The sequence below is a fragment of the Belonocnema kinseyi genome, chromosome 6 (assembly GCF_010883055.1).
Source record: "Belonocnema kinseyi isolate 2016_QV_RU_SX_M_011 chromosome 6, B_treatae_v1, whole genome shotgun sequence".
Classification (NCBI taxonomy): Eukaryota; Metazoa; Arthropoda; class Insecta; order Hymenoptera; family Cynipidae; genus Belonocnema; species Belonocnema kinseyi.
In genome coordinates, this window is record NC_046662.1 from 62,591,906 (window position 1) to 62,618,416 (window position 26,511).

At 28.7% G+C, this 26,511-nt stretch overlaps 1 protein-coding gene across 3 annotated transcripts in view; it reads left to right on the forward strand.

Annotated features, from left to right (window-relative positions):
• The window catches only part of LOC117174616 (serine proteinase stubble), a 59,716-nt gene extending 53,277 nt beyond the window's left edge, over positions 1-6,439 (forward strand). For all 3 annotated transcript variants that reach the window (XM_033363861.1, XM_033363864.1, XM_033363862.1), the window contains one exon: positions 4,719-6,439. In XM_033363861.1, the coding sequence (XP_033219752.1) occupies positions 4,719-4,883 (165 nt within the window). In that variant the 3' untranslated portion in view covers positions 4,884-6,439. The remainder of the gene's footprint in view (positions 1-4,718) is intronic.
• The last annotated feature ends 20,072 nt before the right edge of the window (positions 6,440-26,511 follow it).

The window sequence follows — 26,511 nt, forward strand, 5'->3', positions numbered from 1 at the left end:
TGAAATAAATTATTATAAAATCATAGTGTTTCGAGGAGGACATAACATTTTTAAAAATGTTAGGTTGTGTTAGTTTAAAAAACATATAAATCATCATTTTTATAATAAAGATCGTCATCAAGATTCCCGATTTTCAAACATGTCAGGGTATCTATATTCACCGGAAATAGGTATTTTTATTTCAAATCTATTAAATATGAAATAATAAAAAATTGTCTACAATTTCCGTTTTTCAGCTTTGTTAGCATTTTTACAGAAAATTCACATTTTTTAAAAGAGGCATTAGATATTCAACGTTCCTAGTTTTTTTAAACAAGTTTGCAATTCCTAATATTTTCAGATAATATCGATGTTTGTTTACAGAAAATTGATTATTCAAAACTAAAATTGTAATTAAAAATAAATTAGTATCAGATTTGGAAAAAGATTTTTTCAATTCTGAACGACTTCCTGTTATTTCATTTTAATGTCTTTCACAAGAAATTATTGCCGTTTCGATTAAAAAATGATTAGATTTAAAAGAATATTTAAATTTTCAACATGTTTATTTTTTAGGTTATACTGGTATGTTTCACCTGTAATTGTTATTTGTAAACAAAAGTCATTAAATTTAAATTCAGTCTTCTTTTAAATGATAAAATGATTAAGATTAAGCAATTTCACATTTTTTTAAGGTTTTAGTTAAAAATTGAAATTTGTATTAAAAACTTATCAATTTTGAAAGAAAATCCGGAATGTTCTAACGATTTCAAGGAAAGTTCGCATTTTATATTAAAAATTGGTATTTTGATAATATCATAATAATTTGAAGAATATTTTCAATACAAGAATTAAATTTTGAAGAAGATTCACCTCTGTTAACAATTATAGGATAGGTTGGTGTATTGCACCAGAAATCGGGACTTTCCATAAAAAATCATTATATTTTAAAGAAAGTAAAAAGTTTGTGCACAACTTTTTAAGCTAAAGATTTTACTGAAGAAATAGGTCCAAATTTTAAAGAAGATTAGCAATCTTGAAACAATTTATCAATTAACAACAATTTATCATTAAATCAAAAGAAAAAAAGATTTACAATTTAGAACAGTTTTGGGTTAGATATATTATTATTTATCGCTGTAAATCATTTGGTAGTATTTTATAAATCAAGTCAATACTTTTATAAAACATAATTGGATTTCAAAGAATATACGATCGTTTTTAGCAATTTAAGGTTATGCTGGCGTTTAAATTTTCATTAAAAATAGGTATAGATTTCCAAGAATTTTGATTTTGACATCATTTTCGGGCATTTCAGCGTTTTGCATTGCAAATAAGTTCCATAGAAAAATCATTCGACTTCAAAAATGAAACTTTAAATTTTGAACAACTTTAGTTTTTATTAACGTTTATACTCAGAGATTGTTATTTTCAAACAAAAGTGAAAGGTGTGATCTTTATTATACTGTAAAAAATATTATAAATTATGATTCTGATGTCCAGCTATCAATTTTCATAAATTATCAAACATATTGCGCTTATTTTTTTCTCTCCTGAAATTTTGTAATTAAAATATAAAATTAATATTAAAACGAAATTTGTGTATTTGTTATTATCTATTATCTTAAATAATAAAAAAGAAAAGAAAGACTTTTTTTGAGAATGGATCGAAATTTAAATTTGAAATTAATGAATCTTCATAAAAAAAGAATGTTTATCAAAGTAGTTCAAGTTTCAAATAATTAGTTAAATTTTCAACCCATAAATATATATTCTCAGAAAAAAATGTAATAGTTGATTCTTTAATAGAAAAAATATTTTTATTTCAAATAAAAAGCAGTTGAATTTGAACAAATTAGTCTAATTTCTAACATATTAGTTGAATTTGTAACCAAAAGAGAATAATTTTCGAGTAAACAGTAGTATTTTTAGCCAAAAGCGATAAGATTTTTACCAAAAAATTAATTTTCTATCTAACAAGAAGAATTTTCAACCAAAGAGATGCATTTTTGAATAAAATAATGAATGTTCGACCAAAATATAATTCTTAACTAAATAGATCGATAATGAAACAGTTCTATTTTTATTTAAAAATAACAATTTTCGACGAAAAGAACTTACATAATCTAGAGCTATTAAAAATTGTAGGTTTTATTTTTGAAATTAAATGATTTTTGTTTTAAATAATGGATTTCTGTCAAAAATGTTTACACAACCTAAAAGTGTCTATATTCTTTTAAATTCAAACCGATTTTCGATGCAAGCAGCGAGCATAACCTATAAACTGTTAAAAAATTGTTGTCTTCTTTAAAAAATCTGATGATTTTTGTTCTAAAATATCCGATTTTTGGTGAGAAGCGTTAAGCAAACCCTAAATTATTTCAAAATTGTAAAACTTAAAAAAAATTTGTATCCAAAATAGGAACCGATTTCTGGTGTACCTAAATCGCTTATATAACCTAAAATTGTTTAAAGTTAAAAATCTCCTTTGAAATCCTTTTTTGCATTTATTTCATTTTTATATAAGATAACCTATTTCCTATGAATTTTGATAGACTTATTATTACTTCAGTATTAATTGAAATTCTAGAAATCTTTTCAAATTGCCTAAAATATTGTCAATCCTTTCTAATGCAGACTGAACACGTCCAAGTGACAGAATCGGCTGCGGATTATGTACGTTGTTTTTCGATGGCTTTTAGACGACACGTATTTCACCGATTTGATATAATATTTTTTTTGCAAATTTATGAATACACCAAAACCTCGCTTTCATTCCCACTCGGGGGTTGCCTTCAGATAACCTTGGACTGGTTTCAAGGGGATCGAAACGTAAACAGTGAGGGCCGCCTGACTCGTTTATTATTGGTATATATATATATATATATATATATATATATTTAATGTCGCAACTGCTCTCGTCCTGCTCCCCTGAGAAAGTGCGGGAGCCAGCAGTTCTAGGAAGGCTGATAATAGGGTGACTGAAACCGAGAGTTTGGTGTATTTGAACTTTTGAAACTCTTAATGCAATTTATGAAACAAATTTCTGATTTTTTCTTTGAGGTGCTGTAGTTTTGAAACTAATATAGATATTATAATTTTTCATTTGGATTCTAGTAGGTCTTACCATTCTCTTTCGAAACTTACAACGAAGTTTGGAAAATTCTTAAAAGTGACAAAATGGCGGCGGTTTTTTTGAAAATTTTGAAACTCAATTTTCTCAAAAAGGCCAGAGTTGTTTTTCTTGATTTTTTCCCAGGTAAGTACTATTATGTCGAATATATCTAATGAGAGTTTATCTTGTACCTGCGCCTTGGAGAGGAGAAACCAATTTTTTTTACTACTGAAAAATGTATATTCACATGTTGTGCAAAAGCAATACAAGATACGAACAAAGTTAAAAAAGCAAAGTTATTCCTCTCAAAAAGTACTGAAGAAAAGTCGTTTGGCACTTTTTTTATCTTGCGTTTTTTTTAGAGTTTCGTCTAAATAAGAATAATTCAAAATTTCCGATAATTAAAAGTATTTTATGAAAAAATAAAATTTTTATTTGTAGAAAATATTTCAAATTTGTATCAAATTTTTGCAACTTCTCCATTAATACTCTTCTTACTTATTTATGACATACTATAACAGACTACTGTTGAGAGAAAAATACAGCTATTGCCGAATTTATTCTGTGTTAGGCGAAAGTCTCGAAAGGAATACAAGATAGAGAAAAATGCTAAATGACTTTTCTTTAGAAATTTTTGAGAGGAATAATTTTGCTTTTCTGCCTTTTTTCGTACCTTGTCTTTCTTTTGCACAAAATGTGAATATTCATCTTTCAGTAAGAAAAAAAATAGTTTCTTCTCTTCAAGGTGCGGGTACAAGATAACTCTCATGAGATATATTCGCCATAATAGTACCTACCTGGAAAAAAATGAAGAAAAAAGCGCAATTCAAAGCAAAATTCAGAAAAAATTTTCATAAATTGAGCCGCCGAGTGCAAAAACCAGGCCGACGCTCGAACACGCGTAATCGTATTATCCGCATATCTCAAAAGTAGAAAATTTTCCAAATTTAAGAATCCATTTAAAAAAACGTTGACTTGTAGAGAATTAGGAAATAAAACTTTTCCCTTTAAGATTTTTTTTTGTCCAACGTTTATTTTTATTAATACAAGCAAAATATGGAATAAAAGTTTCTCTCTGATTTAATAAAGTTTTTAAACTTAAATCGTTCTAACTCGGCTAAATATTATTGAAATATGTTAAAATTTATATAACTTATTCAAAATACTATATCGATGCCTGAGAATTAATGGAAAAGTTAAAAATCGCTGATTGTTTAATAATATTTAATTGTAAAATGAGGCATGTGGATAATGGCGTTTTCTTAGTTTTGCCGGTAAAAAGTATCTAAGTAACTTCATGTTTCAAACAACTTTCAGCGAGTGATTTGTTCAAAAATATTCGAATGAAGTTTTTTGGACAATCTCATATCTATTTTTTAGAAATTGACTAAGATATTCATATTTGGAAAACCGAATTTTAAAAGTTCAAATACTCATAACTTTGCTTAAAAAATTGTCACTCAAATCAGGGACATGCGCGTCGTCCAAAAGGCTTTGAAAAAAAACATATTTTATCCACAGCCAATTCTGTGTCTTGAACGTGTTCAACCTGCATGATTTCAAATGAATTCGGCATACTATTTTAACTCCGTAATTGTAAATAATATTAATCCTTCAATTTCAGGGTGACAGTGGTGGACCAATGGTGATCCAGAGACCACGCGACAAACGATGGCTCTTGGCAGGTGTCATTAGTTGGGGAATTGGCTGTGCAGAACCAAATCAGCCTGGCGTTTATACAAGAATCTCCCAATTTAGAGACTGGATTAATCAAATTCTTCAGTTCTAAAACTCTAAAAAAAACAGCCAGAAACAAACTCTAGGTACATAACTAAGTTTTCAATCAATTTGACGACAAGAAGATAGAAAATGTGCTTTCCATTCTCTAGAAGTCTTTAGGAATTTAACATTTTAACTATTAAAGACCACATACGTCTTGAATGATATGGTGTGGTTTTGGTCAAAAGTGAGAAAAATCTATTATGAAAAACCGGTGTGTGAGAAATCTTTGTGCAAAAGATTATATATCCAAGGGCTGGAATGTATTAGCTGGATTTAAATTATAGATCAGAATGTAACGACAAGCTTAAATTTATACTGGTTCGCATACATAACTATGGCTGTTGTAGCACCTACGTCTTCAATTATTGAGTCATTAGTCAGTTTTCAACAAGGACTAAAACTTTCGAAATTGAATGTGACAAGTTTGGAAATTACTTTAACCAGTCGACAACCCGCGACCAACATTTGCTGTTGATATTACCTACTAGCCAATCCTATTTTAATAGTCTTTGCTCAAGAAATATTATTAGCTTTCCGATAAAGTTCGATAAATAAATTCCATTTAAATCCATTTATAGTTATGTAAATACTCTCTTATTCTGAGGTAATGAAAACTTTTACTCATTATTCAAAGCTAATTAGAGAAAAAATATTTATTCTCAAAATCTATGATCAGATTAGAGAGTCAATTATTTAGTTGCGCAATTAAGAAGACATCAAGATGTGTCAGAGATCTTCATGCAGAAATATTTCTTGTTTAAAGAAAGTGCATGTTTTTGGTGAGACATGCTAAAAAAGTAGAATATCCTGAAAATTTAATGACAAATTTTTACGATATTCTAAATCTACTTCAACAACATAACACATATGTTAAGTAGATTTTTAATTACGAAAAAATCTTCAAATAGGAAACTAATTCTCGAAGATCTCTGATTAGAAAGTTTATGGAGGCAATATTGAAATCTGGTGTGATTAAATTCGGCGTAATTTGGTGTATTTAATCGTGAAATCCAGTTCTAGTAAAATCAAAGTCTTGGTTAAAACCAATTACGTTTGAAGATAAAATGTTAACTATTCTCCTGTGAAATGAGTTTAAAGTAACCATTTACCTAGTGGTCTACTTTTTAAATAACCATGTTCTCAATTCTTAGTCTGCAATAAAAATAAAAATGGATTTAATCATATCATTTTATCAGCGAGGAAGTGCCTGGAATCGGAAAGGTCAAATCGACTAAAGTCGGTCGATATAGATAAAATATTACATACCTTTCTTCGCGCATGCATGTAAAGTATGGTTGGATGGATGTACATAAAAGTGGTCTTCGGGAAGAGTGAATCCATGACCCACAGGTATTATTATCATGTATGCTATAATACGAGAAAAAATCTCTTAAACACGATTTTATTTTATTTAATTTATGAAATTTATATTTATAAGTAACTGTAGTTAGTTCTGAGGTATATGTGCAGCACGTGCTGTCACGTATTATTATAAATAATTTATTTTCGTATTGTCCAAATGTATTGTAAACTTTTCTGTAAATACAATCTTATGTTACAAAATAACTGATTTTTTTATGAAACCTCTGTAAATCTTTAGACAGATTTTTATTTTAAAGAGAGCCCGGTAAGCATGCAAAAAATTCTTGCAAAGGGAATCAAATGTTGATACAGACATTTGAAAACATACAATCCTCAAAAAAATTCCCAGAATTTAAAACCGATAGTCGCCATATTGGAAATTAACACTAAAAAAATTTGATTTTTTTTCGTGATAAAACGCAAGTAGGTACTACTAGAGTTTTTTTCATCACAGAATAGACAGCTAAATGGTTATTATTGTGAATTTTTCAGATTTTTAAAATAAGGGGATGCTAGTGTAAAAGATTAAAAACAGTGACGAATTTCGAAGTATTTTTCAGATTTTTAAATTTTTTTAACAATTATTATTTGTAGAAAGAATTTTTCTCCCCCTTTAAATCGTGAAAACTTATTATCTTGTTGAAAATATTTGGTAATTAATTAAACAATTTTCATTGAAACTTTTTATTTCTTCCTAAAGACCTAAAATCGTGAAAAGTTGTAATTTTCTGGAAATAATGACACAATTAAAGAATGCTGGAAAAAATATATTTTTAAGGGATATTTAATTTTTTTAAGCATATTATTATTCAAATAATAAAGAGTATACATCCTAAGGTAAGGAAATACTGAATATTAAGCGACATAGTGTAAAAAATACAAAAAATCTATACTTTTCTCCACGTCCCCTATAAACAGGCGCAACTGAGTGATTATTATTAATGATTTAAATAATTGCAAAATACCTTAATCAAAAAAATATTATCCTTATCATTCTTAAAATGTATCATTAATCACAGAAAAGAATAACTTTTTTCTATCAAGAGAGAAAAAATTGTTTTAAAAATTTGTAAATGTCCTTCAGATAAAAATATTGCTCCCTACATCCGTTAATTTTGTCATTAATTTCAGAAAATAGTAACTTTCTCGCTTGACAGAGGAAAAATTGTTTAAACGAATAAAAATAATTTAATTGTGTAATTATTTCCAGTAAATAATGACTTTTTCGGATTTTAGAGAAAAAAAATGAACATTTATTAACTTTGTATAATTTATCCCAAATGATAATAACGATTCACGATTTTAAGGGGTAGAAAAATTGTTCAAAGAATTAAAAATTATTTGAAAAAATACTTGGGAACTTGTGACTTATGGATTAAAAATAATTTTTGTTGAAAATGTTTCAAAATATACCGTCTTTAGGATGAATTTGATAGAAAACTGCTATCGTGCATTTTTGGGGGCATTTGCCGGGGACACTAAAAGGGGGTATTTTCTTTTTTTTAATTGTGATTTTTTCATTTAAAACCCCATGCTTATTTCAAAAGTTAAAAGTATTAGTTTAGACCATCCTAATGTGAAAATGACTGTTTTTAATCTTTTACATTAGGATCCCCAGATTTAAAAATCTTAAAAAATCACAATAATATCCTTTTGGGTGGCTTATTCTTAGGTGAAAAAGACCGAGATAGTACTTGAGGTTTAACACACAATTAAATAAAAAATAGAAATTTCAGATTTTTTTAGTTCGTCTTTCCCGCTAAAATTTGAGTGAAAAAATCGCTCACGTTGAGAATGATTAAAAAAAGTTCCGTCAATTTTGTCAGATTTGTTCTAACTACAGAAACAGAGACAACAAATAAAAACTAAAATGGACGCCCCCTCCTCCATGATCATCTCATATGGCGGCTAACAGTTTGAAATTTTAAGAATTTTTTTGTTTATTGTATGCTTTTAAATGGCTGACTCAAACTTTGATTCTCTTTTGATATAGTTGAAAGGGTTGGAGACAAATACAAAAAGTATCAGGGGAATTGCTTTAAAAAGGTCAGTAAGCAGACGCGAAGGTTTTCTTGAAGGAAGTAATAATAACAGAGGCAATAAAAAGGGAATAAAAAGGTTATCTTCAAAGCCATCTAATTGCCTATAAAAGAACCTGATGGAAATTCACAATACTGAAAGTACTGACAAGAATGACTATAATGTAAACTCTTATTATTATTATTTAATCAAATTTAATTTAACATCATTGTTATTAAACTGGGTGGTTGTTTCGCCTACATGTCAATCATCGTTTCGTAAATATAAATTTATAAAAATCTGGGTTAATGTTTTTGGTTAGATTAGTAAGTACAATATGTATTATCATTTCCATAAAAATATATCATACAAATTTTGGTTCTGTGATTATGATAGAATTCGTCTAAATCTTTTCTGAAAAAATCGTTAATATTTAACATATTTTTTTATACTTTTATACGTGGAGAAAATGTCAAATTAAGAAATATGACACATGAGGTAATATGTCACATGAGATAATGTGCCACATGGGGTAATGTGCCACATCAGGTTTATTTTTTTGGTCAGGGTTTTATGGGGCAAAACAATATATAGTAATATTGTATATGGGGTATTGTGGCACATGGTGCAGTATGTCACATGAGGCAATATGGCACGTGGGGTAATGTGGGATTTTAAGCCATTGTTATTGGTTACGGTCGTATATTTAAGGTAATATAGAACAAAGTATAATATGACACACGGGGTAATGTGGGGCATGAGGTAATGTGGCACTAAGGCCTATATTTGTGTTAAGGATAGTATATTTATCTCTATATTATAAAAACAAACACCCCGATGGATGTCGCTGTTTGAGGAATTGAGGATGTTTTTAGAAAGTATAGTATCATGTTGTAATAAACATAGAGATACAATTAAAAAGATTGACCCTATGTTTTTAGAAAAGATAGCACACTGTTTCAGAGGTATAGGTTTAATGTTGGGTGTTTAGGTTGTAACGTTGTTAATTAATATGACGTATCTGTCAATATAGCACATAGGGCAATATGTTACATGAGGTAATGTGACACCTGGGGTAACGTAATGCATGAGATAATATGGCATATCGGGTCTATGTTTTTGGTTAGGATATTATGAGGTGGTAATATGGATTATGGGGCAATATGGCACATAGGGTAATTTGACACTGTGTGCGTGCTTTCGATTAGGGTAGTACAATTTGAGTAATATATGGGATAATATAGCACATTAGGTAATGTGGAACGCATGGTACTGTGAGGCATGGGGTAATTTGGCACATAGGGTCTATGTTTTTGGTTCGATCAGTATTTAAAGTACAATAATAATATAGATACTTATTTAAAGAAATATAAATATATTTGGTTGTAAATTTAATTGATAGATATCTCCAGAATTATATTTGAATATGTTAGCAAAACTTTAATTATTTTCTTAGCATTTTTCATTTCCATGGAAAATAAAATTTATTTTATGGTAAAAAAAATTAGATAATTTTTAGATAGAAACGAATATATTTTTAACTTTCTTATTGCAATGTTCGTGTCTTTTCAAAGAGCAAAAGGTTTTGCAGACATTGAAATTTGTACTCTGATAGTTTCAATATTTTTAAAAGTTGCCTAAACTGGAAGCCACGGATACAGAAAAGAAATTGAACTGGTGGAGGCTTAATTATTAATAAAACATTGTTCATTGATATCGGTGCAATATTTTTACGTTGTGTTCTAAGAATCATAACATAAGCCAGCTCAGATATATCACCTAAGACTATGCAGCAAGAAAACTACACAGAAAATAAAAATTAACAAATTTAAAAGTTTAACAATGTAAATATTTATATATTCCTCATGAATATTTAAAAATTGAAAGGGTAAAAGTCCCTTTATTTTCATTTCAGTTTTGAGATATTAGGGCCATTCTTATTTGATTGTATCCACTTTTTCACAATGTCCGAAAATAGTAGTATTATTACAATTTTTTAAAAAACAAAAAAGCAGAAAATGATTTTTCTCAACAAATTTTTTTTCTGAAAAAAAAACATTTTTCGCGAAGAAAATAAACACCTAGTCCGCCTTAAATATATTCTGAAGAATAAGTTGGAACGAATTAAACCTTAAAGTCTTCAAATTTGTAAAAAAAAGGCAAGGTTTTGGGAACAGTCAAAAATAATTTTTTTCTTCCGTAAAAGAAATCAATACCAAAAAGGAAATTTATGGTATATACACTAGATTTGTATCTATTATGCCTACAGATTTGAGTGAAAAGGCGGGTTTAAAAAAAAATTTGTTTAAATTGAAATAACGTTACCATTTTTGTTATTTTTTCATCTTTTTGGAATTTTAAAACAGAGCGAAAGACGGGACCAACCGAAAGAAGAAAAAATCGTGATTCCCTGCAAATTGCAAAAATGGCATGATTTTTAAAGTAAAATTAGCAAAATTATTATATTATGCACCTAGGGAGAAAAGAGGGACTTTTTCAACGAGAACTGAAGACATACATCAGTCGAAAAAGTCCCTCTCCTCCTTGGCGTATACTATATTTTTTATAACAAATGGATGATTTCAAACATTTTTCTAAATTAAGTCATGATTTCAGTCCATACTAGATTTTGAATAAAGGAAGCATGATTAACAATAATTTTAAGGGTAATGTATATGTTAACTTACCATAAATTGCCAAAATATCAATTTAAAAATGTCTATAAGTTTCTGGAAATTTATGAAATTTTATTGTCATTTATGGTAATTTTATAGGTAAATATGGTAACTTACCATAAATTAATCAAAATCAAATTTCAAATATTTGATAATTTTCCGTAAATTTATGAAATTTTTGGGTAATTTATGGTAATATTACAGGTAATTTGTGATAACTTTATATAAATTGCACAAATTCAATTTTAAAATGTCTAAATTTCTGTAATTTTTTGGACATTTTTGGTCATTTATGAAAATTTTACAAGTGAAAATGTTAACTTAACATAAATCAACCAAAATGGAACTTTAAACATTTTTATAAATTTCTGGAAATTTATGAAATTTTTTGGTGTTTAATGTAATATTACAGGTATTTTATTATGAAAACTAAACATAAGCTACTCAAAATTTAATTTTAAAATTTTCATAAATTTCCAGAATTTTTGGGTAATTTACGGTAATTTTCTCAATTATGTATGGTAACTTTTCATAAATGACTAGAAAATTCTATTATCTGCAACCAAAATTTCCTTACAGTTCATATGGTGAGTGGGGTGCTTATCGTAACATGCCAGCTCATTAGATGTATAATTTTCATTATTTACGTTTGACGTCACTTTTTAATCGCCAGGGAGAAAAAAGTACTTTTTACTCCCTAGGGACTAAAAAGTAGGATTTTAGCCCCGCTTTATAGGCGTCGAAGAGGTGTGAAATTATATATGTGTCATAAAAACTAATTTTACCCTTAAAATTTTAAGATATTCGTAAAATTTGTAAAAATATTCCTTCATTAATTAAAAAAAACATGTGTCCCCTTATTTTTTACGTACAAAATCATATTTCATTCTTTAAGCCAATACTAAACAGGTTATTGGCCGGCCTGCATGATTCGAAATGGATTCAGTCTGTGAAAGATTTAAAAACAAAAGTAGCTAAAAATTATTCATGAAAGTAGGTTGTACTACCTCGTTCTCACTTCTCACAAAAATGAGTCACCGAACCAAGCGGATATTCTTTCGATGTTTTTCCTTTCCTTCGTCTGACTACACAAACTTATTCTACTTAATATAATGTTCCATTAAATTCTACTGTCTCTTATCCAACCCTATTTTCCTTCTATATTCTCTTGACATTTATTTATAAATTTATTTATTCATCACAATGGAATAAAGTTTGCTGAAGCCTGACTTCCTCAAATTCTAAAACCGGTATGTGGTCGCTTCTTTGCCAAGGAATTTGTCGGTTTGTATTTCTGACTAATTTGCGTAGAGTTCAGGCAGTGGTTATCCGTCACGCTGGGGAAATCGGGCCGCGCGGATTCTTACTTTTATGTTTAATGCAAAAAATATGGCGGTAGTCGCAAAGAAGCCAAGAGGACTGAAAAGAAAGGACGACACTGGCCTAGAAAGACAGTTTACTATTTCCGTCAAAAAATTCTACTCAAATAATAATACTGTGCGCAATACGTATGTATATGTTGCAATTTTTTCAATAACCTGGAACTTTAATTTTTGTTACTTTGAGGGCAATCTTTTTTGTATATCTACTATTAAGAGATATTTATGGGTCACTTAAAGGTAGAAAATTATTATCTGTTGCTTGAGGATTCAAATATTTTGTTGAAAAGTTTTCTTTTTGGTTGAGTTGAACTCAAATAATTTCATATTAAAATCTTCCTGAGTACAAATAATTTGAACTGTTATATTTTTCGTTAAAAGTTGATCTATTTTGTTTGAAAATTTAACTACTTGGTTGAAACCTCATGTATCTCTTGAAAAAAATCGACTATTTTGGCATAAGGTTCAACTATTTAGTTGAAATTTAATTTTTTGTTGAAAATTTGTATTGTTTGGTTTGAAAATGCAATTTTTTGTAGAATTGTTTTTATTTTAAATCAAAATCTTATTTTGTTGAAATAATATCAACATTTATATTTTTCATTGAGAATGCATATATTTTGGTTAAAAATTTAGTATTTTATTAAAAATTAAACTATTTTGGTAGAAAGATAAACTCGTTAAATAAACAATAAGGAAACTTTTTATCGAAAATTTATATTAATAGTTTGAAAATTTAAATCATTTATTGAAGAGTTTTGCTTTTGATTTGAATATTCATCTGTTTGGGAAAATGAAGTCTGTAAATGTTTTAACTATTTTTTTTTATTTTATTCAACTGAGATGATTTCGAAATAAAATATTTTTGGTAGAAATACTATCAACTATTATATTTTTCATTGATAATAATTTAACTTTTCTGGTTAAAGATTTAACTACTTAATTGAAAACTCATGTAACTCGTTAAAAAATCAACTATTTTTGTAAAAATTTCAACTATTTGGCTGAAAAGTATTTTTGTGGTTGAAAATTGATATATTCATTTTGAACATGTGACTTTTTTGTAGAAATTTCGTCTATTTAGCTTAAAAATCCAATTATTTAATGGAACTTTTGTCGTCTTTCTTTCGTCATAATTCAGCTTTTCGTTTCAAAATTTATTTATTTCGTTTGTTAAAAAATTTAACTACTTGTGTAAAAAACGAAACATTACAGCTGAAAACTACTGGATTCAGCTACTTTGTTAAAAAAATCAGTCGTTAGGTTGAAAATGAACTTTTTTGTTGGAAATTTAACTCTTTTCCTGAAAGTTCTCCTTGTTGATTTGAAAAACTTTTTATATTTATTGGTTAAAAATACACCTATTTGCTTGAAAAATGTGACTAAATAATCTTTTTTGGTTCCGGGCTCAACTCTTTTGTTGAAAGTTCTTTATTTTTTTATTGAAAATTAAACTTTTTTGTTAAAAAATCATCTATTTTGTTGTTAATGCAATATAATTTAATTATACTTATAAAAATTCAAAAAATTCAATTTATATTGCTAAATTGAAACATATGAAAGGGAAAAGTGGAAAATTTGGCGTTTAACATGAAAATTTGAAGTTTAAAATTGTAACCATTCGAAGTTAAAGAAATTATTCAATTACTCAGGTATCACTTTCAGATAGTTTAACTTTTAACTGTTTCGATTATAAACAATACAATTTTTAATTTCGTAATTTAAAATCTTTAAACTCAATCATATGATTACCATATTTCAAATTTTACAATTTTATATCTTTTAATTCGGAATTTGTATATATTTACGTCCAAAATTAAATAATTTAAAAGTATCAAGGCTTGAATACAAAAATTAAAAAGATTGTGCTGATATTTCTAAATATTTCAATTTCAAACTTTAAAATTATGACATTAATAATTCAAAAACTGAAAAAATTATGAAATTTCAAAACCAAGATTTTCGTATTTAAGCTTCTGAAGTAAAAAAATCTTCAAAAATTAATTTGTTATAGAATTGCGCACGGAACGACTGAAAAGTTCCAACAAATACAATTTTCGAATAATAAAATTCCCAAATTAAAAAATTTCCGAATAATTAAATTCCCGAATTGGAAAATTCCCAAATAATAAGATTTCACAATATTATCAATTTGGAAAATTCCCTAATAACATAATTTCCGACAGAAAATTGCCGAATTATAAAATATCCGAACTAGAAATTTCCAGATTTATAAAATTCCCAAATTTAAACAATCAAAAGTTATTCTATAAATATTATTTATTTATTGAAAATACAATAATCAAATATTTTTATTAAAAATTTCCAGTTCGGGAATTTGACATTGGCGCGAATTCTTTTTTTGGGGATTTTTCAGTAATCTATCACCCTTTCAAAACAGCTGTTTTTAATTAAATTTATAGAAGTTTTATTTAATAATATTGTTAAGTATCATATCATGTACTATCAAGTGATATTCAAAGTGACTTAGTAGATTTTTTTTACTAAAAAGTGTAGAATTTAATTATTCTGAATACTGAATATAATATGCTTTCTTATTGGACACTTTCCAAGTTAATGAATTTAAACTTGAGATGTTAAACATTATATAATTTCAAACTTTCTTTAACAGTTGAAGAATTCTTTAATCACAATAATCGCTAAAAATAATTAATTATTGAATTAATCGTCACGATTTTAAAATTTTAATTATTTTAATTAATATAATTATTCTTAAAAAATTGACATTTTTTATTTCCGAAATAAAAATGAAAAGCTCATTTTTCTCTCAGGCCTCATTGTTGGATTCTTCACAATAGTCCCAGATATTGCCACTGAATGACAAAAAAACTTCGCATCTCCTTTTTTTAACTCCTCGTAAAATGAGACTTTTCTCTTCGCCGCAGTGCCGTTATCAACTTTCTTCGCTCGTGGGTGGATGTTGACTCAAGAAACTTTTTTTTGTAATTCACACAGACTGTAGAATATCAACGAAAATAAAATAAAATTTATAGGATTTCACCCACTGCATTTCTATTCTCAAAATCAACTTCACTTCGAAAACCCTGACCTTTTAAAGAACTATTTATGCTTTCGATGCGAATCAGGTATCGCAGTATTCTAGGTTAAATATCGCCTCTGGGAACCAATGTAATTAAAAAAGTTTAAATTTAGTGTATATACTTTTAATTCTATGAATGAAATAAGGTCAAGAATTTAAACGTATTTTTTCATACAAATCTATTTGAAAAATATAAAATTAATATTACAGTTCTGTAAGCTATACCTGATATTTTTGTTCGAGTCTTGAAGACATTTCAAATAAGCTATTGAAATACTTTTTATGCCCTCTTATGATCTGAAAATACCGATTTATAAATTCTACAAATGTATTATTTATCTTGTTTATTTGAGTAAAACTTTTTTAATATTGAGTATACAATAGGACTCTATATGATGTATTGGTTCGCATTTCGGAGACGCATCAATTACTCAATTTAAAAACCTTTCATGACCTACCACAACCTACCGACATTAGTTAAAAATTTTGTAAGAAAATTATTTACCTTGTTCCCATGTAGAAATTATGACCGGGTTCGGGCCGGATGCCGGCAGGGCTGCCCTGCTTGTATCCGGAATCTGATTAGGCTGCCCAGTCGGATTCTGGTTGGTTTCGTCACGCTGCGCTGGTCGGATCCCGGCCGGGTGTACCCAGTCTACTCCCAGCCGGGTTACCCGATCAGATCCCGGATACAAATAGGGTAACCCGGTCGGAATCCGACCGGTTTTTGACTGGGCTCCTCGATCGCATTTTACTGGAGCCTTTTTACCACAGCGAAGTTGAAGCGAAGTTGAAGTATATTAATAATGCTTACTTATTAACAAAATAATTCACTTACCTTTATAAATAATCCGCTTGCTCCAGAAAATTGGATACAATTTTGTGAAATTTAACAAATTTCTCAATGGATAACCTGGTGTCCACCGACGTTTTAGTGTGTTTTTAGCATTAAAGACTCTGGAAATCGCTGAATCGTTATTACGTGCAAGCATGATAACGTAATTCAAAATCTCGTTCGGAAAAAGTTATTTCTTTTCTTATTACGTCTTTTGTTTATTCAAGATAATATATAAATACAATAAAAAAAATCAAAAATCGTATCACAAAAAAATAAGTATAATTTCACTGGGAAACTATGTTTGAAAATAAAAAGAAGTTGGTCAACCATTTCGCAGTCACGGCAAGTCTGGGAACCGCAGAACCAAATGTGGGAAAACATGTAATTAAAATTAGTTTAATTTTTCTTTCATAATTGATAAAAAAAACTACTAAAACACAAAAAATTGTTCTTTCGCCTGTCAGATATTTACAAACAACCCACTTACGGCAGTCGTTTGTGGATATTTCTTGAGATGTTTTTAAGGTTATGATACTTCTATTATGCACCATTTTTGGCCTGACTGGGTCCTGGTGGGAACACGGTCAGATCCCGGCCGGGCAATTAACAAAGTAGTATCCCGGTTTCACCTGGTCAGATTCTGGCTAAAAACCTTCTTCTGGTCGGTTCAAACCGGGCTATTTCTACACGGGTTCATGAAAGGATTTTTTTTCATATTGGAAATATAACTGTACTGTATTTAATACTTTAATGTAATTGCTCGTGTATTCGAGATGCGTGGATTATTCTACTGACGAACTTCCGAAGACTATTCTTATTAAACATACTACATTACATTGTTCATATAAGGATTTCTTTTATTTGGAATATAAAAATATTTCAAGGTAAGAAATTTTAAGAAAATCACCGTTTTTTCCAAATTTTTCAAATAGCTTTTAACTTTTCAGATGGTTTATACAATGTATTATTATTTATATTTATATTTTCTCAGAATAATGCCAGAAAGTTGAAGTTTCTTCTAAAATTTCCACTTTTGGTCCACTTTCCAATCAGAGTAGGGTAATAATTTACTTAAATGAACAGAAGTAATCGTTCAAACTATTTTCTAATATTTTTGATAATATTCTCTTTAAACAATGTTAAAAAAAATTTTGTAATTAAATGTTCTACCTTTTATGTAGAGATTGTTTGAAAAATTATTCTCTCAATGATTATTTACGCTTTCATTAGTACTAAAAAGCCAAAGCAGAACACCAAATTTTAGAAATACTGCAACTTTCTGAAAATTATCTAAGAGAAGATAGTTATAAACAATAATAAATTACCTAAACAATTATATTGATTAAAATGCATTAATTGTTACCCCACTACGTGAAACGTTTACAGAAAGTAAAAAATTGCAGAAGTAACCCCAACTATCTAGGATTTATACACAAGAGGATAATAATAAAAAATATGTGATTTTTTAAACAATTTTGTTGATTGCATTCATTTTCGTCTTACTATAAATAAAAAGTAGACAATTAGTGAAAAATTAGAGAAAAAATTGCAGCCTACTAGCATTCTTTTAAGAGAACATTATTATAGTTATTTATAAATTGCTTAAGCGATTATTTTTTAGAAATTAGTTGAAGATTTCCTCTTGTTAACTGAAAAATTGAAAATAAGTTTAAAAATTCGAAAAAATTGCAACCTTCTAACTTTTTTCTGAAAGAAAATTGATAAGACTATGTAGAATTGTTTAAACAATTTACATATACATTTCATTATCAGCACAACATATTTATTTTTTTATTAGAAACAATTTGCATTTTGAAAATCGCAAAAAATCATCTTTAGCGTCAAATTCGCGGAAAACTCAAGTTTTCAAAAGTGGGTTTTTTCAATTTTTCCATTGTTTATTTATTACGATTTTTATCATGTTTAGTCAATTTTTGAATCTATAGCTCCCCCTCCCCCCTTCCTCTAACACCTTGCTACAGAGGAGATAAAAGTTTATATATTCTTAGCTATGTTTTAAATTCAATCAAATAAATATTTCATTAAGATTAATGCATATTCATTCAACTGCAATAAATAGACATTTTGATAATGAATGTTAGCGTGAATCATAATAATTGAATACTTGTTTAAATAAGACAAATACGTTACTAAATTTAATATTTGGTTTATTTTTGAGGATTTGAATATTAAATTTTGAAAGCAGTGAAAATGTTCAAAGTAACAGAATATATTTTTTTCTGAAGCTGCAGCGTCAAATGTCACTTTATGATAAAAAAAATCTTAAAAGAAAAGAATTAGAACCCAATGTAAACCTTGGTAAACACGAAAGCATCAATAAGGAGAGAAGGAATCCATCGAAGATGGTTATGTCTAATAAATCATTAGAATGATAATGACAATTTCTCAAGTTCATGGCAGCATCCCATAAACACCATGACAGGCACTCCAATCCTTTACATTTAAACAATTGAACATGTCTCCAATTTCTCGAAAGACTTTCTTCCACATCGTTTATTTCGTGCTGTATTCTGCAGGCTCATTATTTTCCTTTCGCATACATATAACTGTGTCCCGGACTATTATGCGTATCTTTCAATGGAGTATTATATTCTCTGAGCATAAATTGTCCTTCGAATCTCAATTTTTCCTCGAAAGGGTTGTGTTTTAAATATTTCTAAACTTTGGTACTTTAGTCGTATGTCATCAGCACTTTTTGGGACATGAATCCGAAGACCTATTTGACGCAGATTTGAAAAAAGAGGGAATTTCTCTAATATTTTTTCCTTATAACAGTTAAAAAAATGTGTGTCTTCAGTAAGACTTTAGTCGGACTCCCCGTGTAGAAATTCAAATGGGGAACTTGTCTGGTTCCCGAACATTCGACCCCACTTAAAGTCGGGGGCAATTCGGGTCATCTGACTAGCCCCTGACCAGTAGCATCACGGTGGGAAAGTCGAGGGCTAGTCAGGTGACCCGACTTATCCTAGTCGGGGCCTGATCGGGTACTAGTAGGGGTCAAATGATAATACATCCGCGTGGAATTCAACCAAACTTCCCAAAATGTGTAGAACATTCTCTAAAAGTTTGTCAAAATACTTATTATTTACGAAAATCTCCATAAACTTTTTTGAAATATTTAAAAGTGCTCAAATTCACCCAAGATTTAATGGGGACATATCCTACGCTTAAAAATGCATAAATTTATGTAACTAAAATTCCCCAAAATTTGTGGAATATTAATTTTTAAAAAAACTTCAACTGGAATGCAGCAATGGAAGAGCTTCGCTCTGAAGGAACCGCCATGTTAGTCACGGTAATCTCTACTCTAGGTAATTATGCTTCGTTACGTGTGGACTGCTGTCTTGAACACTCGACGCGTCATTTCTATTGCTCGAGAGGCGGCACGTTGCGCCCTTGCGGATTTTCTTCAAAGCTACCAGTCCAGAACCGCAAGACTCAAATGAAGGTTCCTAGAAATTCGCAATTTTCTAAAAAATACTACAAAAAAATAAGATTACGTCTTTTTGAATATTTTGATCGTTCTTTTTATAAAAAGTTGATTTTCGTACAAAATTATTAACTTAATAATTATTTATTAAGTATATTTGAGATGACTTTAACATTAATAAATCTTTTCTCCAAAAAAAGATGTAAGATTATTGTTAAATATATTCTTAGTGTTTTAGAATAAAAAAATCATTACAAAACTCAAACATAAGAATAATCCGACCAGAGCCCCACTAGCTCCCGCCCAGAGCCTGAAGATTACCCGCAGGGAAATTAGTGAACAAAAAGGCCCGACTAGCCCTTGACCAACCACCGACCAGGCCCCAAATGAAATTTTGACAACAAAAAGCCCAACTAGTCCCCGATTAGTGCCCGACTTGTAATAGGGCCAAATGGGGTTATTTCCACACGTGTCATAATGGGATCCAAATGATCTATATCAAGTGTTAGTTTCATCAAAATCGGATGAGAATTGAGCAGTCAATCCAATGAAATTCGCAAAATCTATAGATTGTTTGTGATAATATGGACCGAAACCTAGATTTTAAGTAATTCGGATTGATGAAGTCCTTGCAACTTAAGGCCTTTTACCAGAAAGTGTAATCGGTTTGGAATTTTGAGGTAGAAGGAATAAATATTTTTGTCTGATTTTTTACATACCTCGTCTGAATAACAATATCTCTAAGCAAGCAAAGAAGGTCCTTTGATAAAATGTTTACATTTTGTTTAACAATGAAAAAATGAAACCAATATCACTGAAATAGCAGAGGCGCTCAGTCATAGCTGCATATGCACTTGAATCAATAAAAAAATTGTTTAATTGGATTTTCTGTACAGAGCCAGTTTGGTTCTAATTACTTTAACTATCAGCACTAGACCCAATTTTTCAATTCAATTTTCCCCCGTGTTAAACGAGGCTTCAAATTTTGCAAATCCGTAGTTTCTTCAAGATAATAAATATATCTGCATTTTTTATCTATGTATATTTGGCATAATGCATGCACTGTCGTAAATTCTTTAAAAATGGCACTAGAAAAATGTACCAGATGCCAATTTTTTTTAAGAAAACAGTATGCAATATATTAAAATATTGAAAAAGGTACATTGCTAGGACCATGCGACTTTTTCAACTTATATTTGAAGAAAATTCAACTTTTTGAAGAAGAATGCAATTAAATGACTTGCCATTTTCTCACTAGTTTGTCACTTAAATTCTATTTTAATCACATTAAGACTTTCAAACTGAAAAATAAAAACGTGAAAAATTGTACTAATATCACTGTAAAGATTAAGAATTAAAACAATTTTCATTGAAGCATTATGAAAAAAAAATTTCACACTCTGAACATAATGAGAATATAACAGTTTTATGTGAAACCTGAATATTTTTAATTTCTCCACATTAATTTGAGTTAACAAACATAATTATTTCAAAAATTATTATTACTTTTAATAATATTCTCTTTAAATAATGCTAGGAGGTTGTGGTTCTATCTATGATTTCCTTGTTTACTTTTAACTTAGAGCAAAGTAATAATAAATACAAATTTAAAAAATATAATTGTTTAAACAAATTATTATTATTTATAACTATCTTCCTCTATAGTAATCAAATACAATTACGGTTTGTTGTGAAAATTTGCATGCTTTTGTTCACGTTTTACTTACTGAGGTAATAATTAGTACAAGTTAATAAACATACCTTTTTAAACAATTTATTATTATTCCTATTAATATTCTCTTTGAATAATTCTAGAAATTTTCAGTTTTTTCTAAAATGTTGTACTTTTTGTACAATTTTTTGTTTGAAGTGAGCTAGAAATAAATTTAAGTTAATAAGAATCATTTTTAAACTATTTATTATTATTGTTTGAGACTGTATCTTTTTATAGAAATACGAGAAAGTTACGATTTTTCGTACATTTTTTACTTTGGTTTAGCTTTTTAGTCAGCAGCAAATAATAAATCAAAATCAGAAAGACTCAATTTTTAAACAATCTCTTTCTTCTTTTGGTGCATTTTTGTTTTGGAAACATTAACAAAATAATACAAATACTTCATTTCCAAAATTGGGATAATTCTTGAAAATGGTTCCCGTTAATGTTCATTTATTATTTGTTCATGGCTAAAAATCAAGGAAAATCTGAAGATTAAAGAGAAAACAGCCACTTTCTAGCATTACTCGAAGATTATATTATTTTAAATAATAATAAATTGTTTAAACTATTACATTTTTAAACTTTAATTAGTTATTATTTAACCATAATAGAAAAAAGGACAAAAACTAAAAGTTTCAAGAAAAAACCGCAACTTCAAAGCATTTATCTAAAAAAATATTTGTTTAAACAATAGTAAATTGATTAAACAAATTTTCCAAAGGTCTAATTATTACAAGAAGGTAATATTGAATGTACTAGAAGCAATTTTGACAGAAACAATTAGCAACAAAAATAATAACTAACACCAAAAATTCACAAGCCCCAATGTTACTTCTAAATATGATTTTTTGAACATAAAAATGCATTTATTCTTGTGTGGATTCAAAAAAACTAGTGGAGATGGTGATACACAATAAAATTCAACTACGAAATTTGGACCACCTCAGAGGATACTTAGAGATATCAAATTTCTACATTCAAACTCGACTATCTATCTCCAGCTGCGCTTATAAAAGGTTTTCTACAGTTTTCCTCTCCCTCGGCAAAACTGTCTAAGCAAATTCAATTTAAAAAAATACATTTTGTTATTTCTTTAAAGTTGGATCGAAATGTTACAAAGAATCATGCCATGTGTTAGTGAATCACCGCTATTTATCAAGAGGGGAAACAATTAGTGTCAAATCAAGAGAATATCCTTACGAGCATGGACGATAAAATATTTTCATGATGTACTGAAACGAAGAAAATGAAGTTTCTTTAATCTAGTAATTTTTCTTCGGACAAAAAATATATTCTTTGATTAAGAAAATATTGTATTGTCCGAGTTCTTTTTTTTATGTTAAAAATTTAGAAAAAGACATTGACGAATGGAAAAAAAATAATGAACAAAACTTTAGAAAATTTCAGAATGTGGAACTGTAAAATAGCTCTTGATATACAGATAAGAATTCATCGTATTTAAAATTACTTTTTCTGATAAATATATGATAAAAAAATATTTTCTGAGTTTTGGAAATCTACATGACAAATTATTAATATTTTTCATAACAAAAATCTTTACCTAATGGATCGTCGTTTACGGATTTTAATTGCATAAAAGTTTTATTTGAAAAATGTTTGACAAATTAAGATTTCAATCTAAATATGTGCTCTTTACACATTAAATTCTCTGAGCTTCTCATGTTTAAATAATGTTAATGCACGTGCCTAAAAATTTCGTATCTTCAAACAGCAAATTTGCAAAACATTTTTTCATTTTTCTATTCCATATTTCGTGATAAAATTTTAGAAAAATAAATTTTATTTTAAGTTTTCAGATTATTCACGTAAATTTTTTATTATCTTATATGAATTAACATGTGATTCTTTATTTTAAACAGAAGTTTCAATTAACAATATAAAATGCCAAAAGCTTTTGCGAATTTAAATCATCAAACGAAAAATAAAAAGTAACGAGAAAGTAAACGCGTTACTTTTATCAGTAACGGTAAAGCTCTACGAATTTAGAGAAAGTCGTGGTATAAATAACGCGTTACGTTTCACTGGTAACGTGTCAAACTCTGGAAAAATACATTTTAGAGAAAATCATTGATGGTCACCCATCCGAGTATCCACCATACCCAGCTAAAAATTCCTGTACAGGTACCTCGGAGGATCCTGGACAAGATCCTGGACACAATCCTGTACAGGTTATCTTTACAGTTCCTGTATAGGAATTTCACGAATAAAACTGTAAACAATCCTGCACAAGAACCTGTATGCAAGCTAACCTTTGAGTGATCCTGTACAGGTACCTTCACAGAGTGATTTCAAACGCAGGTTCCTATACAGGGACTTGCCCAGGATCCTATACTTATAGTTGTAAGCGAATTGAGTTTTGGTGACAGCCTTCTGTAAAAACCCCCATACGTGTTACTGTAAAGGAACCCGCATGTCAATTTACTGTGTAAAGGATACCTGTACAGGAACCTATACTCAATCATCCAAAGATTTCTTTGTCGGCGCATGTCCCATTGAAGGATTATGTACAATTTACTTAGCCAAATTCCTACGTGAGTAGCAACAAGATTACCTGTGCAGTTTCGTGTGCAGGATCGTGTCCAAGAACATGTACAGGAGCCTCCGAGGTTTACTATACAGGAATTTACAGCTAGGTAAATAAATACAATTTTGAGTGGATTCTAATTTTTCTTATCAAGTTATTGAATTTCTGTATGTAAAATGTGTTGAATAATAATATAATTATAATGAAACTAATTAAATACTAATTCATAATTAATGATTCATTTCATTCTGTGAGCAAAACCCGACGTGCAATACTGTGCGGCAGGTTGCAGCGCAACCAGAACAGGCTTTGGTGTATTGTGTGTTTAAAAGTGTGTTATGCCTTTAGCACATCCTTCTGTTATTTATTTATTAGAATAAAAGAAAAGGAAACGATTTCAATTGCATAATTATTTTAAAAAATTGAAAAAAAGGTCATGGATATTTGAATTGAATGATTGTGTAACAATGTTAATAAAGTTAGGTTTGAACACAAGCACACCTTATTAATTAATTAATTTACCTAGAATTATCAATGACCACTTGTAGCTTTTCGATGTACGAAGAAAAAGTTAATTACAAATAAAAATTGCCAATAACTAATTTTTAGGTTTATTTGCTTTTTTTTAAGGTTATATAGAAATAATTTTCCAAGATTCTTGATAAAATTTAAAAGGATTTTTGAAAGTTTAGATATTTCGGCAAAAAAGTTAGTCTTTAAACAAATGGTTGAATTTTTATATAAAAAAAAGATCAATACTTAACCAAAATTTAATAGTTTATATTTCAATCAGAATTTTTTTTATTTTTCATCAAAACCGTTTAAATTATTTAAAAAAGGACCGATTTTGAACCAGTTGAATTTTTAACAAAAAAATATTAAAATATTTTCCAAACGAGACGAACTTTCTACAAATCAGTTCAATTTTTCAAATCGAAAATATGAATTTAGAAGTAAATAGTTCATTTTTCATCAAATACATACATTTTTTAATAAGAACATTGATTTCATTCCAAAAAGATGAATTTTTAACTAAAATTATGAATCTTTAACCAGAAAAGTAACGTTTTTTTTAATTTATTGATTTTTCTACCAAAAAGATGAATTTTCAACGAAAAATACAATAGTTAGTATTCCAATCAAAAATATGTTAAGGGTGTAGTCTAGTTGGTAGGCTAAAAAAATAGGGTATATTTGAAAATTTTCTGTAAGCATGCGATGGAAGATACGAATATAAAAATTTATAAGTATCATAAATAATAACTTGAAATATAAAACCAACATTTTCTTTTTTTTCCAGTTTTGTATAAAAAATCCGTCTTTGAACGGAACGCAATAATTTGGAAGCAGGATCGGCGGCCACATGATATCTCGGCATCGGCTTATCAAAAACAAAACAATCAAAGTGCTTCAGATTTGATATGAAAGTGGATACAAAATGACCTGAGGATATTAATCTTCAACAAATTTTGTTAATTTTAATCAATAAAAACCAAAATAATCACACAACAAAATTTTCGCTGTCTTTGTAAAAAAAATATAGTAAAAATCAAAATTTTAACATGGTAACATGTCATTTTATGAGTACTTATGTGTACTTATGTACGTTAGGCGCTCAGGTGCGCACGGTCAGGTAGTGCACTTATACTACCCAGATCTTCATACAAATTTTAGACGATATCCTTAGATACGTATTATACATTCGAAAAATAGAAAAAGAAAACATTTTCGAGATTGACCAACTAGACTACACCCTTAACTTTAAATTTAAAAAATTTGAATTCATACGAGGTAAAAAGAATTTTTAATAAAATAGTGGCAACCTCAATCAAAAAGATAAATCTTCAACCAAAAAAGGGAATTTTTCACACATTATTTGAACTTTTAACTGAGAAGTTAAATTTAGAACTGACAAATTTGAATTCACAAAAAAAGTATAGCCATTAATATTTAAACTAAAAAATATTTTAATCCTTAACCAAACAGTTACAATCTTAATTCAAAATAAAAAAGGAATTTCTTTCACAAAAATTAATTTGCAAATCATAAAAATGAATTAAATAAAAATTGATTCTTGATATGTTTATTGCACAAGAGGAACATGTAAGAAAGAATAAACTTGTAGAAATACAGAGAGTTTAAAAGCAGTATTTGCTGCACAGCGTTCAAGAGTCACTGCCAAAGAGTCAGCTAAAGGGTCGCACGATGTGCGTCGCTGAATCAACTAGAACTTCACAGGGTGAAACTACATGAAAATTCATTAGGCCTCTACATTGAATATCAAGTTTCAACCTTTGAAGCCTTAGTTGAGTCAGCGACGCACATCTCTTGACCTTGCGACTTCCTAGTTGGGTCAGCGACACACATCTCGTGACTGAAGTTCAGCAATCGAGCGTAAATATTCAAACCGGCGCGGCGACGCGCATCTCGCGACTTCTTCTTGTAAAGGACTCACGCATCCAAATGTTCAAGCGTCTGCATAAAAACCACATATGTAGCGAACAATTTACGTGTCCTAATTTAGGACACGTGTCCTAAAATTTATCCTAATTTAAATTTACGTCCTAATTTAGCAGATATTCGCCTTT